General features: G+C 44.6%; 1 protein-coding gene across 1 annotated transcript in view; it reads left to right on the top strand.

Annotated features, from left to right (window-relative positions):
• The window catches only part of IKBKE (inhibitor of nuclear factor kappa B kinase subunit epsilon), a 287,793-nt gene that overhangs the window by 92,504 nt on the left and 177,108 nt on the right, over window positions 1-18,181 (top strand). The window contains exon 8 of the mRNA XM_086923415.1: window positions 4,418-4,528. Within this exon, the coding sequence (XP_086779541.1) occupies window positions 4,418-4,528 (111 nt within the window). The remainder of the gene's footprint in view (window positions 1-4,417; window positions 4,529-18,181) is intronic.

Here is an 18,181-nt window from a genome sequence, read left to right as displayed (position 1 = left end):
TAGTTCCTATTCTTTGGCTACCAAGATCGAGGACTTCTGAGAAGCTCTTACTACCGATAAGGCAGAGTCAAATTCCCTGTACACCATCTCAACCTTGTGTTTAAAAAAAGTCCTCAAACCTATCTCCGAATTCCTAGCTAAGAGGGTGACTACAAGCGACGATTTGGTTTAAGGGAGATGGAACTACTTCAAAAAGTTACTTCGAGGAACTCTATGCCAATTCAATTTTGTCTGTATAATATTTGATCTTTTCGTCCACAATTAATTTCTTGTATTCACCAATAGCTTTCCTGTATTGGCTACTACCTATCTCATTTTAGTCCAGTCTCCAAGCTTTCTCAAGTTGGCAGCATTTTTGTCTCTTAATTGGAAAGAACCAAGGAGCGGGTGGCCGATTTTAATGGAGTTTGACTATTTTTACCGGTGCTTGTTTCAAGGTTTCTCTATCAGCCACTCATGATACCTTGCAGCCGCTACATTGGGCTTACTGCCAAGATCGGGTTTAGTCGACTAAAGGCTCTCTGTCCGGATCGTTTTATCTATCTTCTTCCATAGCCAGATGGTTTTACTTGGTGCTACTACTTCAGAGTCTAAGGATGGTGTCTAAATATTGAGGCTAAACTGGACTGCCAATGATCCGACCAGATCAGAGGCAGTACGCCCTCACAACAAAGGTTGAGATCTTTTGAGAATATTCCAACTAAAATATGGCCAGCTTGTGTGTGGCAGACAAGTTAATCTTTAAGGTACTTAAAGACCTGATGGGGAAACGGGCTACCTCGCGTGAAATCTGCACGGACTCGCACTGCGAAAGTTTGGCATCCTTTTTCGTCGAGAAGGTGCAGACAATTTACCGAGGATTCATACCATCTGCTTCCGGGGATGCTACTAGTTCTGTGAAGGTCTCGGTATCTGAAACTCTATCCTCCTTGCCGGCCTTGTCTAACGAGGTATTCAACACTCTTAGCCTCAAAATTAAATCTGGCTCCCCCCTAGACCCCGCCGGAGGTCTTTACTCTTCTCCCGCCCTTTTGTCGTGAGCCCATCCTGGACCTGGTTAATCTCTCCCTCAGTGAGGGCATGGTCCCTTCCTCCTGAAAGCAAGCTGTGGTCAGCCCTATTTTGAAGAAACCCAACCTTGACCCCTTGCTCCCGGAGAATTACCGGCCTATCTCCCTCCTGCCTTGGACCGCTAAGGTCACTGAGGCACACGTGAATTCCATCCTGTCTGCCCATCTCTCGCGTAATAATATTCTTGACGAGAGTCAAAATGGGTTTCTCTCGCAGCACAGTACTGAAACGGCCCTGCTTTTTATGACCGAACATCTGCGGTCTGTGCTGGATGCTGGGCAGACTGCGGCGCTCCTTTTGTTAGACCTGAGCGCCGCGTTCGACACGGTGTCTCATGACATTTTGATGCGGCGCTTGGAGGAGGTAAGTATCGCTGGGAAGGCTCTTCAGTGGTTCCGCTCTTTCCTCTCGGACCGGTTTTTCAAAGTAGCTATTCCACCTGGCCAGTCCTCTTTCCATCCTTTGGGTCTGGGAGTCCCTCAGGGCTCTGCGTTAAGCCCCACGCTGTTCAATCTGTATGTGAAACCGCTGGCCACTGTCGTCAGGCAATGTGGCCTTACCATGACATCGTACGCCGACGACACGCAGCTGGCGGTGACACTCAGTGGGGACCCTGAGGTGAATGCGCCCAGATTCCGTGCAGGACTTATAGCTGTGGCTAATTGGATGCGTGACAACTGCCTACAGCTTAATGCGAAGAAAACCGAGGTCCTGATTTTAGGGAAACAGGCGGAACTTTGGGGAGACCAGTGGTGGCCTCCCGAATTGGGGGTGTCCCCTATTCCAGCGGCCGAAGTTAAAAATCTGGGGGTCTGGCTGGATTCCAACCTCTCTTTTACCAGCCATACCAAGAAGACAGCAGCTACCTGTTTTGGTATTCTGCGAGGACTGAGACCTGTCCTCAAATTCTTCGACCCCCCCACGCGGCAACTGGTGGTTCAGGCCTCCATCCTCTCCCGATTGGACTACGGGAGCGCCCTGCTGCTTGGAGTCAATCAGGCTGAGGCTACTCGGCTTCAGAGGGTGCAGAACGCCGCTGCGCGGGCCATTCCGAGACGATGCTCCGTCTCCACCGTTCTGACCTCCCTTCATTGGCTTCCGGTCAGACAGAGAATCAAATTCAAGGCTCTCTGTCTGACATTTAAGATCCTGAAGCTTTCCTCCCCTCCCGCCCTTGCGGGCCTTATCTCTCCGTATGTCCCTGCGCGGTCCCTCAGGTCTGAATCTTACCATCTGGCGATTAAGCCAAGATTCAGACTGAGTAGGATGGGAGGACGCTCTTTCCGCACTCTGGCGGCTGATTTATGGAATTCCCTTCCTGTCCACATCTGTGCCCTAAATAGCCTAACCCTTTTCAGACGCGCCATCAAAACTCACCTGTTTGCCTCTGCTAACTGATTCTTCTTTCTCTGCTCCTCCTGTTATGTTGTGGCATTTGATCAGGCGCCAGGACGCCCCTTCGCTGGGGCAGCTGTGCGCCAAATAAAAGTTATTAACATAACATAACATAAGATAACTTTACCTTTTATTCCAACTTAAAAGAAAAAAGATATTCAACTACAAGACTGCATCATGGTCATTTGAATCTTCTAAATAAAGGTTTAAATCCCTTAAAATTGTGTAATTTGAATATTGAACACTAATGGAGATATGATTACACATATCGTCTAAAAAAGTAGTCTTTGGTTCAAGGGACCTATAAATCAAAAGTCCAGGAGTAGTGCAACTGTCTGTAATCTTACATCTAAAAGAGAGAGCTTCACAATTTGAAATAGTAAAAGGGTCATATGGTAAGCTCAGTGAATCACGTTGTACTATTGCAAGGCAACCACCACCTTTGCCTTGCCTTTCATGTCTGCTAATGGCATAGCCTGCAGTTAGTGCTAGAGCCAAACCTTGGTTAGAGGTATCTTGTAACGATGTTTCAGGTACAAATGCAATGTGAGGGGTATAAGACTCTAAAACCTCATAAAATTCCAACTTATGTTTAACAAGAGACCGAAGATTCATTAAAAAAAAAAATCTGGGATAGTCACCTTTAAACTCTGCCTGCTCGTCCACCCTGGTCTGCCTAGTCATATTATCCGACCAACCAAACAAGGGGAGAAATTACAGGGCGCACAACAAAAATGATCTGAGTATCCTTCAAGATTTAACAAACTACAATCAGATTGCCTACCCGGATGATTCATCCATAGCAACTCTTTCTTAGAAGAGCTGTGCGACACAAAATGGCCAGCGGTTCTGGCGCAAGGCACATTCTGGGGCACTGATGGGCGCAGATGGACTTGCCTTCGGTGCAGTCGCGCTTCAGTGTGTCCTTAAGTAGTCTTTTGCAAAAAAGTCTAGACCGCCAACCTTAGATAATGGTGTCCCCTCTCTCTTACAGATTAGTATGGAACGCTATGGATCCCCAAAAAGTGCCTTGTACAGTAAATCTCTGCAAGAATTAAAACCAGTACAGATAAAAGAAAATACCAAGTTAAAATGCCCCCAACAGATTGTGCCACAATATGCTAATGATTCATTCAAAAAGAACAATTGATGGACAGAATGCAGAACAATGTCATACATTCACCCCAGTACAGAGATCTGGACCTAAATCCATTGTTTTCCTGCTCCCCATGCCATTGCAGTGTGGACCCAGCCATATGCAAATCAGTCTTGACCCTGCTCCCTATGGAAACAGTCCTGCCTGAACTGCCAGGCCAGGTCCTTCCTGTACTGGAAACAAGCATCCTAGGACCAGTTTCGGGGTTTCACCCCTCATCAGCCAGGAAATCTTGACTCCAGTGGCAAGGAGAGCACAAAACCAACGTCTGGGCATACCATCCCGCTCGGGGTGACAAATGCAAAAAGAACAATTGATGGACAGAATGCAGAACACAGTCATATATTCACCCCAGTACAGAGATCTGGGCCTAAAGCCATTTAATTTTTGTTTAATGATTCAGCATATTATGTTATTTCAAGTGTGTGAGAGCACATTCATTTCAATGTGGGAGAAATTAGACATCTGATTGCGTCTATGCTGCTAGGGGTATGGCAGGACCATTCAAGGTCATAGGTTCTGGTGACCATTCTCTGTCATGGACTGTAAATATAAAGTGCTACAGGGAGGCTTCCTGTCACAAGCTAGCCCTTTACAAAACAAACAAATAAATAAATAATGGAGCTTTGCGTGCCCTGTCGTTGTTAGGATATTTTACGTCATCTAAGATATGCTGTGGAAACTGAGAAATGTGTATTTGTGAATAGAGTCAGAATTAGAGTGCCCTGTCTGTCCAAGAAGAAGCCTAGGAGATGCCTCTGCTCATGACCTAACAATGATCCTTCTGTTCCTCAGGCATCGGATAACGACCGAGAAGCCTCCTGGGGCCATCGCAGGTGTGCAGAGGCGGGAGAATGGACCAATCGAGTGGGCCAATGACCTGCCCATCAAGTGCCGGCTATCCATGTAAGTATGGACTCAGTGTGACTTTACGCCCTTTCCTCCCAGGTTATGTGCACAGCAACAAGCTTTCCACCGTCGCAAACCTCCTATGGAAAATACACTTTTTGCAAGAGGCATTTTATCTCTAATTCAGTGCTTCATCCTGCACCCTTTGGGTTCATGAACCGTTTGCCTTCATACATTTTACAGTAGTGTTGTACCTGCATACATTCCGTGATCAAAACGAGGTAGGATTTCCAAGTTTTAAATCCGATCATTTGCATATTACCGAAATCCCTGGGAACAATTTAAAATCACCTCTATTACAATGATGACATTAAAGGAAATCAAATTACATACTCCTTGACTGGATGAGAAGAAAGGTCCTTGTGGCTTCTGACTCAGATGGCTTGATTAGAAATAGATGAAATGATCTAAATGAATAACATTTGTGCACCATTATGAGTTTTACCCTCCCTAACGAATCTCTTCATCAGTAAAAATCCCTTTGCAGGACACTGAAGTAATGTCTATAACTATATCAGCATTTGCAAAACACTGGATGAGGTTCAGAGACGTGTTAGTAACTTTCTTTTTCCTCAAAGCTATGTTTCACCCCCTATTAGTTTCAATCCACAACTGCCCCAAAAATCAGTGGGAAGACTCCACGGAATCTCTGTCCTGCAGTTTTTAAAAAAAATGTGCTAGCCAATATCCTGAATCAGATCTGTTGGGAAGTATGGAGAAGATGCCAACAACACACAAAGTTTAATATTTCTGAGCTTCTACGACCGCTACTACCAAACAAACACTAGAGTAGCAACCATTAAAAAACACTATAAAGCCAATAGCTCTGGCCTTAATATGCAAGATTATGTCAACAGCATGGATGCCTATGTGGTGTATTATGTAAAGCCAGAGCCATTGGCGTTGGCAGTGCTTGTTTATCAGTGTACATGAAGTGTTCCAAGAGGCAGAGTGTGAGGCCTGACTAAAACATAAAAAAAGCCTTCTGCAGTGCAAATCCTTATGAAAACCAATGCTTTTTGTATATGATGTCTGTATGACATAAAGAATATCAGTGATGATTCTGTGTACATTTAACATCTAAATAGTCGTTCATGCATTGCAGTGCAAGCACTCTGTCAGAGGCAGACTGATACACCAAACAGCATGAGGTGAGAGAATAATTCACCTCGGGGAGGAGCCAATATAAAAATATATTTTTATAGCATTGGTAACAGAAATATTTGCATGCAGCTGTGCTGTTATGACAGAGCCAAAGAACAAGGCAAGGCTTTGGGTTTTTCACAGGAGGAAGCCTGTTGTGTTGTGCTGTGGGTAAGGTAGTTTGAAGGTTATAAGAAGAAATGATGGAGGAAGAAGCACGCCAACACCTGCGCACTTTGTGGGGAACTGACCGCTTGAGGATAGCACATGTGTAGAAGTAAAGTTACAAAGAACCAAAAACATGCTAAAACTGTGGCATTTTCATTTTGTTTATAACTATGTCAACCTACACAGCCCGTTTTATGCAAACGTCTAGTAAACTAGATTATCTATCCGAAAGAGTAAAGAAGTCCGTGAGCCCTTGTTGGGCGACAGTTATAGGTTTTTTACATTTTTTATTACAAGGGCCTGGCAAAAAACCACACCTGCCAGCCCCCTAAGAGGGCCTTCCAATGATTATCACAGTGCAAATCTTCAACCCCCAGGTTTGTCAAAAGAAGTAACCAGCACCAAAATCCTTACCTGGACAGTATTCTGTGAGATAATAAAGTACCTCTCTCCATGCTTTAACACACGGTAATAACAATCTACCCTTAAAGGCCTACTGGCTTTCACAAATGATTCCCACAAAAAATAAGTCAGGCCTACTACCTTAGTTGTAATCTTTCTTAATGAACAGATTGGACCCATGGCTTCTGAAATAACATTTCCTAATTAATTATTTAGTCCTATAGATTGTATCAGTGGTTCATCGCCATAACCAACCCAGGCCTTCTATATCAAGCATAAGCATGAGGCAAACAGCAAAATTACTAGCACGTGTAAAATTTCGGTTGGCAATACAGTATAGAGCTCTACTGAAGAAGGTCTTACAAGGATCACAATGCAACGCGTTTACCACTAGAGTTTATCCAAGGACATAACCAACTTCAAAACCATTGCTTAGTCTGTGAAACTCCATTTAACGTAACACAAAGTATACAATCTTTAACACAGTGAAGTAACAATCCCCCCCTAACAGCCTATTGGCTTAAAGAAATGTATTTCACAATAAGTAAGTCAGGCTTACTCCTTTTGTAACTTCTTATAATAAACAGATCAGACCTATTACATCTGACCAACCTTTTCCCAATTAACCAATCAAGCCTAAAGCTTTAATCATTTCCTTGGCACCACAACCTCTTGAATGAATGAGAAGTTCTGATATAGCACACGGCTACTCCGAGAGTGACCCGTCGCTTAGGCAACTAGAGACAGAAATGATGCAAGGAACAATAAGAGTTCCACAATACCTAAAGTTTAAATAAAAAATGTTTTCAATTCTTTCTTGAATTTTGTTTCCTCTTTGTTGGATCTCAGATGCCCAGACATCTGATTCCACATGTTGGCCGCCTTGACCGTAAAAGAGGAGATTCCTATGCGCTATTTTTTAAAGCAGAGGACTGAGAATACACCGGCATTACGGGAGCACAGGGACCTCCCTCGTCTGTATTCCTTGATCCTCTCATTTAGGTACATGGGCCCTTTGTTGTGGAGGGCTTGATGCGTCGGAGTCAGAGCTTTGTACATAATGCGTTGCTGGACCGGCAACCAGTGCAACTTCTCCCGTAGCTGAGATACCAATGTGTTTTAAGGACATTTTCTTTAAAGTAAGTGGACTACCATGTTCTGAACTACTTGTAAAGACTGGACCAAATATTCAGGAAGACCCAAGTACAGAACATTGGCATAGTCCACCCCAGAGAGAATCAGTGCCGTGACAACAGTGACTTGTGCATCATGAGGAAGAAATTTGAGAAACGTAGTCAGCATGTGTCAAATCCAAAAGCATGATTTCACAACTGCTAAAACAAGAAGAGGTATGCTGTTCCTAATGATTCCTACAGGTCAATGTGTGTAAAGAGAGCACAGGAGTGCTAATGAAGGTCAGAGAAAATCTTTTCTCCTTTCAGAAAAAAACACTCATTTCCAGGATTTTTGAGGCTGCTGGGAGCAGAGAGACTGGTCTAAAATTTGCCAGTGTTTCAGGGTCAGCATTAGCTTTTTGAGCAAGGGGGATAACGTTTGCTCTTTTACAGTTATCTGCAAGACGCCTGAGTGGAGGGAGATGGCAAATAGATTTTGATAGAAAGGTGAAATAATATCTAATATAGTCTTCAGGATGTGAGGTGGCATAGGATCGTAAGTGGACACCGACCTACAGTTCGCAAACTGAGCCATAGATTTCTCAGTGGAAGGGGCATAAAAGGACGATAGTTTTGATTCTACTATCGGACGTACTATGTCAACAGACCCTAGAGTTAAAAGATTCAGACCTACTAATTTGTTCTGAATGGTAAGGATTTTGTCCTCAAAGAAATCGCTGAGTCGAGCATAGTGTATGGTTAGTCTCTAGTGGGGGGGGGGGATGGGGCATAGTTTTGCGGTCTGTAAAGCTGGTGACAAGTTTGTAAATTTCCTTCCCATAATTGTCTTCTTCTTTAACACATTGGGGGAAGTAAAAGGCACTCCAAGCCCCCTTAAGGTTCTGATGATACACTTTGAGGCCCAATTTGAAACATGTTTCATCAGTTTCCTGGTAGTGGTGACACCATGTCCTTTCAAGTTGTTTGCATGCATCACTTTCCAGAACTTATTTCTCAGAGAACCAATGCACTAAATGGGCTGGAGTTATTTTTCTAACAGCCGTAACAGGGACCACAGCATTGGCCGCCATCATGAGCCAGGACCTAATAGTGATGTCATCCTCAATGACTGCATAACTGGTTTAGATTCAATCAGAGTCCTCCTATGATTTGCCGTAGACACCGTGCTCCAACATCTATTCCTACTCTTCAGATGGGGGAGTCTGGTTTCCTTCAGAAAGTCAAAATGCCAGAACAGGATTAACAAGCATTTACAATGCAATGGTTTCGCCTTTGGAAAAGTTAGAGCTATTGGCATTGTAAATGACAAAATTGGTATTTATGTGTTGGTTTTGAAAACAGATAAATAAATGGCATTGTCATTTACATTGCCATTAGCTTAATCTCTCACAAATGTGAGACCTATTGTACCCTACGGACGAGCTCAGCAGACAGCAATTACTACCACACACACACCCCCAGAGCCACACACACACAGAGCCACACACACACACCCAGAGCCAGCCACACACACACGAGTGCGGTGGCAGAAGCAGTAGGAGCCGAGGTGGCGGCTGGCAGCTCATGGGGGGAATGGCACACTATAAAATGAGAGTGCTGCGTTGTAGTACTTGCAAATGTTTGTGGAAATCACCTGAGAACCCCGCTCATATCCAGTTCTGTTCCAGAGCAGCTTGAAGGAGCGTTTTGCAGTAATAAGATCTTGATACCAACTCTGGTGGCTTTCAATTTAATGTTACCTGCACTATGCCAGTTGTTCAGTCATGTGATGTGATGTTCCAGGTGTTTGCCCCTCCAACAATTATCAATCCATCGGGAATCTCAGGCTGAAAGAATCCTCACTACACTGATCCCCCGGCCTACACCCTCCTTTTACAATCCTTCAAACATTATGCACTCTTATTCCAACTATATTTTGGAGCATATCCTCATACTCGGAGCCACCCTCTTTAAGAGTAAAACATCTGGCTCACCGCAAGTAATCTCTCTTGACTAACTTTCCTAATAAGAACTCCCTTCTCGGGGGTTTTATCCTCCCAGAATACAACTTCAGAACAACTTCGAAAACAAGCACTCCTCTCAATGTTGACACCGGGCTGGACAGCTAGCAAAAACACACAACACTATATTAAATACTGACTAGTTTGCAGGACCATGCTAGGGCCAGAGCCCTATAAAGCAAATATTCTGTTGCACTCAGACGCCGAATTTGTGTGTGTGTGTGTGTGTGTGGCATCCCAACTCTCTCACCAGGGGCTACTGTTTGGGTCCAGTTTTCAATCCCTCTGCACGGGCAATTAGGCACTCCCTCCTTTAAGACTGTCCTAAAACACCCCATCTGTAAATAGAATACCATGGACAAAGCCAACAGGGAATGTTTTATCATGTTATTGTCTGCAAGATGTATTTGTGCATGCCTCTGTTTTTGTGCGTTAACACGAAGCCAAATGGCGTTGCCAATGCCTATTTATGCAGTAGGCAGCTGGATTGTGTGGCCTTATGAGCATGTGTAGATGTAAACATATGTGCAAATCTGTGACTCACACCGTTCCCTGGGGAAGAGGCAAACCAATCACCCTGGATATGTAAGACAACTAAAATCACATGTCAAGTTTAAGTCTAGAACAAGTGCACTCTCAATAAAACAACGTTGGCCTAGGCAGCATCCTAGATGACATGATTGTAGACCTTCCAGAATAAAACATAATAAAAACCTCCAGCTGTGAAAAAAAAACAGATTGCTTTCTATATGCAATACACATCTAGAATAAAACATGTAAGACAAACCAGTATATTTTTGCAATAACATAGTTGCTCATGTCTTTCAATGGAAGCAGACCATAGGAAACTGAAAGATACATCAAACAGCCAATACCAAAACATGATAGAATTACTCCTCTTGGTAGAGCTAAAGACCACTGAGGTCAGCAGCTTGCTGTGCTGTCAAATTAGACGTAAACAATCATTAGCAAAACCAACTGCTCTCGCCCTTGACACCCATTGAATTTGTCAAGTTTTTGGCCTTTTTTTGCAGCAATCCCAATTATGTTTTTCTTTTTTTTTTTACCAATGTGGACAAATGTTAACAACAAAAGCAAAACAAACAGGTGGGTTGAATAGAAGCCACACAGGGAGCGTGGGGGCAAACAACAAGGAGTGGGGGCTGGTGTGAAGAAGCAATGGGTGCGAGTGAAGGAGTGGACGGATGGAGAGAAGTAACGTAAAGTGAGGGGAGGGGCTGGAGAAGCAACAGGTTTAAGAGTAGGGTACAACTGTTGGCAAGGAGAAGCAATCGGGGACAGAGCGAGACATGAGGACAAGCACAATATAGAGCGGCAGAAAGAAGCACATGGCCAACAGATTGCAGTGGAAAAGATATGCCCAACTCAGGCAGCTGTAACACGCATACACTCCCATGGAGTGCTCAACCCAAAAGCAACAAGAAACACGGACAGCGGGAGGGGGGCGGGTTAACGGGTACACGGACAGCGGGAGGGGGGCAGATTCAAAAGCAAAACAAACAGGTGGGTTGAATAGAAGCCACATAGGGAGGGTGGGGGCAAACAACAAGGGGTGGGGGGCTGGTGTGAAGAAGCAACGGGCGCGAGTGAAGGAGTGGACAGATGGAGAGAAGTAACGTAAAGTGAGGGGATGGGCTGGAGAAGCAACAGGTTTAAGAGTAGGGTACAACTGTTGGCAAGGAGAAGCAATCGGGGACAGAACGAGACATGAGGACAAGCACAATATAGAGCTGCAGAAAGAAGCGCATGGCCAACAGATTGCAGTGGAAAAGATATGCCTAACTAAGGCAGCTGTAATACGCATACACTCCCATGGAGTGCTCAACCCAAAAGCAACAAGAAACATGGACAGCGGGAGGGGGCGGGTTAACGGGCACACGGACAGCGGGAGGGGGGCGGGAAAGGCACGGACAGCGGAAGGGATCGGGAAAAGCACGGACAGCGGGAGGGGAGCGGGAAAGGCACGGACAGCGGGGGGTGCGGGAAAAGCACGGGCAGCGGGAGGGGGGGGCGGTAAAGGCACAGACAGCGGGAGGGGGGGCGGGAAAAGTACAGACAGCGGGAGGGGACTCACCTGGACCTGGACTTCCTCCGGCGGCGGTCGGCCGCGGAATGACGAAAAGAAACCTCGACGAACAAAAAAATAAACCCCGCCCACCGCCGCACTGATGTCCTAAAAGGGGCCGGATGGGAAAAATTCTCAGGAACGCCCACGAGTCGCCTTGCAGAATGACTGACGCCTTTGTTTTCCAATGGCTAGCCTCCATTTATGGAGCTAGCCAATGGGAAACAGAGGCGGGACAAACAGCCATACTGCAAAACAAAAGATTTCGCCTGCGCGAAACGCTGCTTGCGCAGCTTTCGACAGGCGAAACCTAAAAAGTGGTCCGACCAGGGCGCCTGGTGTGGATTCTTCCACTGTATCGATGCGTTGGATAAATTGCCATCTATTTCATGTCCAGCCCTATGTGTTGGGCCTGTATAGGCTTAAACTATATTGACAGCCATATCCAAATGTATAATAAAGTCACCAAGAGTGGTGAAGTTAGCATTTAGGGGCTAAGGCTTGATGTAGAGATGCTATAAAATCACCTGCATATCCTGAGGCATGCAAATCTGGACAGGAGTCCTCATTCATCCAGGTTCTCGTCATGAAGAGAGCATCCAAACTACCCTTCTCTAGCAAGTTAAACTTGTTCAAGGCATGTTCATGCAAATAGTGAATATTAATGGGGGTGGCCTTGAATACCTTCTGATTTTTACTTAGTTCTAACATCCTGATGGGCTTCTGATTCAGGGAGTGTAGAATGTGCTTACAATTGACAAAAGAAATGGGACCAACACAGTTTAACAAAAAAAGGGACTACATAGTGCATAGTGGGTGACGCTAGCCACGGTCGAAATGTAGACGGGCGCAGATAGACTTGCCTTAGGCATGCCTTCGGCATGCATCAGCGCTTCTGTACTGCGGTCATTATTATGTAGGAGGAAAGAATCTTCCTGAAGATTACTTCGGAGAACTAGAGCGCACCTTGCTCAAAATGGTGCCGCTTCATGTCCCGCTAGTGCCTCTCCTTCCAAAAGCACAGCTCTGTACAAATAATGTTCCCCGCCCACTGTGCGTCAAATTCCCCTGCGTCCTTTCCAATGATGTGGTGCTGTTAAGAGGACTGCACCCTCACTAAAATAGGTCAGTGCATACTTTAAAAAGAGTGGACGATTTAAACACTTTTTAGTACGGTATGCAAAAGCAATTTTGGGTAAACTAGCTCAGTGCAAATAAGCAGTTTTTATTTCATTTGAATTAGCAGCATAAGTCAGATGTAATATTCAGGAACACAACAATAAGATTCAATACAGAACATAACAATTCACCCCCCAAAAGAATTAGCAAGTCGGAAACCGACCAAACCCACCTCTATTCAGTCTCCGATACCTATTTAGACCTTCTGTGCATAAACAGGCAAGAATCAGGCATACAGTAATACATTTGCAACTATATGCAATTTACAGTTGGTAAAACAATGGACAAAGGCCCACATGCATCAAGGTATTTAGGTGTCGCAAACGGTGCGAATCGGTAAATTCGGCCGTTTGCGATTCCTAAATATCTTTTTTGGATGCATCAAACATTTTTGGGAAAATCGCTATTTTTAGCGAATTCCAAAAATGCGATTGCTTTTAAGGAATCGCAAATTTGCAATTCCTTAAAAGCAATGCATGATTGCATTTTAAATTGCGAATTCGCAATTAGGGGGTGCAAATTACCACGAGGTTGAACCTCGTGGTAATTTGCGAAAAAGTTTAAAAATGCTCAAAATTGCATTTTAAACACTGTAATGTTACAGACACACATGTCCCCCCCCAAAAGAATTAGCAAGTCGGAAACCGACCAAACCCACCTCTATTCAGTCTCCGATACCTATTTAGACCTTCTGTGCATAAACAGGCAAGAATCAGGCATACAGTAATACATTTGCAACTATATGCAATTTACAGTTGGTAAAACAATGGACAAAGGCCCACATGCATCAAGGTATTTAGGTGTCGCAAACGGTGCGAATCGGTAAATTCGGCCGTTTGCGATTCCTAAATATCTTTTTTGGATGCATCAAACATTTTTGGGAAAATCGCTATTTTTAGCGAATTCCAAAAATGCGATTGCTTTTAAGGAATCGCAAATTTGCAATTCCTTAAAAGCAATGCATGATTGCATTTTAAATTGCGAATTCGCAATTAGGGGGTGCAAATTACCACGAGGTTGAACCTCGTGGTAATTTGCGAAAAAGTTTAAAAATGCTCAAAATTGCATTTTAAACACTGTAATGTTACAGACACACATGTCCCCCCCCAAAAGAATTAGCAAGTCGGAAACCGACCAAACCCACCTCTATTCAGTCTCCGATACCTATTTAGACCTTCTGTGCATAAACAGGCAAGAATCAGGCATACAGTAATACATTTGCAACTATATGCAATTTACAGTTGGTAAAACAATGGACAAAGGCCCACATGCATCAAGGTATTTAGGTGTCGCAAACGGTGACATGGCGGCCGCAGGCTAGTGCGGTGCGCGCGCTGATCACCTGAGCTCCTCTGGCATGGGGAAGCACTCCTCTCCGCTGTCTGGGACGATCGGGCATTTTTGAGTTCCCGCTGCTTTCACTCTGTTCCCCTTACCTCACTTGTAATGTTGTCGGCGCGATGTCTAAAAACGTCCTAAAACCACCCGTTTGACTGCCATCGGTTTAGGATAGCGGAGCTAGGTCGGAGGCTGCCGGTCAGAATTTCCTCGCCAGACCGGGTCCGCTCCGGAGTCATTGGAGGTATTGCTGCCTTGCCCTGCCCCCCGCCCCCCTCTCACGGCACCCACGGATTGAAGCCGCAGGAGCGAGAAAACGGGAAACGGGAGTTGCGGAGTGGCGGAGTAGCGGAAGTGTGCAGAGAGGGATCGCCGGATTGTTTTCCCCTCGCCTTGTCAGCCGGCACACCTCACCTCGGATGTGTTTCACTCTGCCCTCCGGCAGCTCTCCGCCCCCTCGGAGTTCGTGGAGCAGAGCAGCCGTGGAGCTTCGCCGGGGTCGCTCGGCGCGAGGTCTGCTTAGAGGCAGACTTGAATGTGTGGGATCCGGAGGCACAGTGGTTCAGCTGCTACAGAAGCAGTCTGAGCCCACTAGCAAGCCCCAGGTGAGAGCAACACATACTTGTGACAGCAGGGCATCACGGGTGGGGGAATCTCAGCAGTTGGAGGGATCAGGGAAATCAAGTCTTGGCAGCAGCAAGGGCATCTCATTGGGAGTGGCAGGTAACCTTAACGCTGTACTCAATAATCTAAAGGAAATTAAAAGGGTCAGTCAATCTTTACTACAGCTACCAGAATCCCCCTGTTTAGAGACAGTGTCTCATACAATTGTAGCAATTGACTCCTCTGCCCCCGTTCCAGCCCTGCCTCCCGTTCCAGCCCTGCCTCCCGTCCCTGCTGCAAGCAACCCCCTAAGCGAGCCTGCCCCTTCTAGTCTTCCAGCTTCAACAAAAGAGACAGGGGCAGGGAAAAAGAAAATCAGCCAGAAACCCAAATTGACAGCTACAAAAACGAAAGCCAAAGGGAGGGGAAACAAAAGGATCAGTAAAAACAGCCAAGAAGGGGCTAAGACTCTAGCTTCAACCAACAGCGCGGTGAAAATTACCCCCTCTCTACGCTCTTTTTTTAAAGTCTTGCCTCAAGTTCTGGACCTAAGCCCAGTTAATAATCAGGAAAAGAGCCCTGTCACATCTCTGGGTATTGATATCCCCTCAGTGATTTCATCCCCACTAACGGAAATGGCTGACCCATCACTGTCCGCCCTGTCACAGTCGGTGGTGGCAAACACTCCACGTGATGTGGAAGGCGAGGCTCTAAACAGGATACCAACAGGTCCCTCTAAGGCTTCAGGGGAGAGAGATGAGGAAGGGGGGGCTGGTGTCACAACTCATACTACGACCGAGTCGGCATTGGCAGCTTTGGCAGCTTCAATCGCTTCGATGAGAGAAGAAATTCGTAGTGATTTTTTGGTCTCCAAAGCAAACCAAAACGACATTCGCTCATCTTGTGAAGCTTTGGAAAGGAAAGTAGATGGCTTGGGTGAAAGAACGGAGGTATTGGAGAATACAGTGGGAGCGGTAAAAGCTAATCTTGAAGCAGCTGTGTTAAAAATTCACAACTTACGCAAGGAGGGAGATGCAATGAAAGAAAGAATGGAAACTTTGGAGAATTTCTCACGCAGAAACAACCTGCGTCTTCTCAAAATACCGGAGGGGAAAGAAGGTGGGGACATCAAGAGTTTTGTTGTAAATCTTTTGAAGGAAGCTTTGGGTCTCGAGGAGACAGTTGAAGTGTTGGAGAAAGACATCCAAAGGATCCATCGTGACCCGTTCCGTCTTAACGCAGGCAGGTCTAAACCTCGGAAAATCCTTGTCAACTTCTTGACTTATACCTTAAAGGAGAAAATTCTTAACACTGCGCTTAAACTTAAAACTACAAAATGTTCTGAATTTCCTTTCGAAATCCGCTCTGATCTATCCAAGGCTACACTAGATAGGCAGTGGGAGTTGGGTCAGAAGATGGATAGTTTTAGAACGGCTGGTGCTACAGTCCAGATGCGATTCCCGGCCTACCTACGCATCATGTATAATAACAAGATGTATAACGTCAGAACGCCATTCGAGGCGGACGAGCTCCTGGAGTCCATTCAGAACCACTCACAGGGCAAATGTTGAGTGAATAGGCCTCCCCCCCCTCGTCTCAGTGTACTTGTTCTTACTCAATACGCTGAGTAAAGTAATAACTAAGTAGGTACTCATGAGCTTTTGGGGAGAGGGAGGGGGGAACAATGAAGAATGAAGAATAGAGGAAAATAAATATACAAATAACAAGAGGAGGAGGAAAAAAAAAAAAAAAGGGGATGCAATAAAATACATAAAAAAAAAATAAAAAAAAATAATAATATATATATATATATATATATATATATATATATATATATATATATATATATATATATATATATATATATATACACAAATAAATAAATAATTTTGCACTATTTCATAAACAACCTTTCTCTATAGATAAACAAATGAATAATCTACACTATCGGCAGAATGCGAGTAACAAACCTACAGGGGGAAGGCGGGATGGTGATGGTGATGGTGATGGTGAGGGTGAATGTGCACGATAATACAATGTTTCTTCACAGATATTCTTAAGGAGTGCAACTCCGTGTTGAGAGTAGAGCTCAGATCAGAGCAAACCGGCCCATCAACTGGCCGGAGTAAGTATGGAGGGGTTCTCCAAAGGGGTGGGGGGGGGGGGACAAAAGCAAAAAAATTCAAAATTATCCTCAGAAGCCTGGCCCTTTAAAACAGATTTTTCTTTTTCACTGTCCAACCGCCTTAAATAAAAGAAACAAAGCAATAAACATTAAATCAGGTGGAATGAAAGGGAGAAACGGGAAAGAGAAATGACATTGATATCTTTTTTATCTTGGAACGTGAATGGTCTGCGCGTGCAGGGGAGAAGAGAACGCATTTTTCAATATTTGCGTGACTCCCCGGCGCAGATCATCATTATCCAAGAATCACATCTCTTAAAAAACGAGGCAGACGCAATTTTAAAAAAGCAAAAATGGATTGACGTATTCTTAAGTACTGACCATAATGCAAATATAAGAGGAATTCTCTTAATCTGCAAAAAACCAGCTAACGTGCGGATTCTTGAATTCAGAGAGGACAAATCCGGAAGATGGCTCATAGTTAATCTTTCTATACATGGGCAGAAATACAATTTAGTCGGGTACTATGGTCCTAACTCTGATGACCCATCCTTTCTAGAAACAATAAGGAACGTCTTAATAACCACTTCTGACCCCATAATTTGGACAGGGGATTTTAATGTTATTTTGAATCCGAAACTTGATAAAACCACTAATAGCAGCAGGTACAGTTGTCAACCACCTTCTAAATCTAGACAGTCTCTAAAAGGGATTATGGAGGACCTGGGTCTGGCAGATTTATGGAGAGAGAGAGCCGGCACGAAACCAGGGGTATCTTATCGGAATCTAAAATACAAACACTCTTCACGAATAGATTTTGCCCTGTTTAGTTACTGTCTCCAAAACTCTATAGCTAGTATAAAGTATATACCCTCTCACCTATCCGACCATTCAGCTCTCTCTTTCACCTTAACACTTCAGACTCATAAAAAACATCCCTCCTGGTCATTCGATCGAACTATCCTATTGGTCCCGGAGGAAGTGACATATCTCAACTCCGAAACTGAGATGTTTTTAGATAGCAATTTGCACTCAACCTCCCTTGCCTTAGTATGGGAAACTCTTAAGGCATACCTGAGAGGCTGCATCACCAACAGAGCTTCCTTTAGGAGGAAAAATTATCTATCCAAAATCCAAAACCTAGAACAGGAGCTAGAGATAATTGAACAAAGGCTTAGGGGCACGACTGGCTCACTACAAGATCAAAAAATTAGGTCAGACCTCAAAAGTCAGATAGAAGATATCCTACAAGAAAGGGTCTCAAAGAAATGGGAGGCGAGCAAATTGTCTAATTTTGAATTCGGAGAAACTGCAGGTAAGATTCTAGCCTGGAGGGTCAAAGCAGACCAAGCAAAAAGCCACATAAGAGGGATCATGGCAGAGGGGGAAAATCAGCTCAGGTCATCAGATGTAGGAATCAGTACTGCCTTTACGCAGTTTTTTGCCGAAATATATAGGGATGATATTATA

Source organism: Lissotriton vulgaris, chromosome 5, assembly GCF_964263255.1.
Source record: "Lissotriton vulgaris chromosome 5, aLisVul1.2, whole genome shotgun sequence".
NCBI lineage: Eukaryota > Metazoa > Chordata > Amphibia > Caudata > Salamandridae > Lissotriton > Lissotriton vulgaris.
This window is presented reverse-complemented; position numbering and strand designations above follow the sequence as displayed.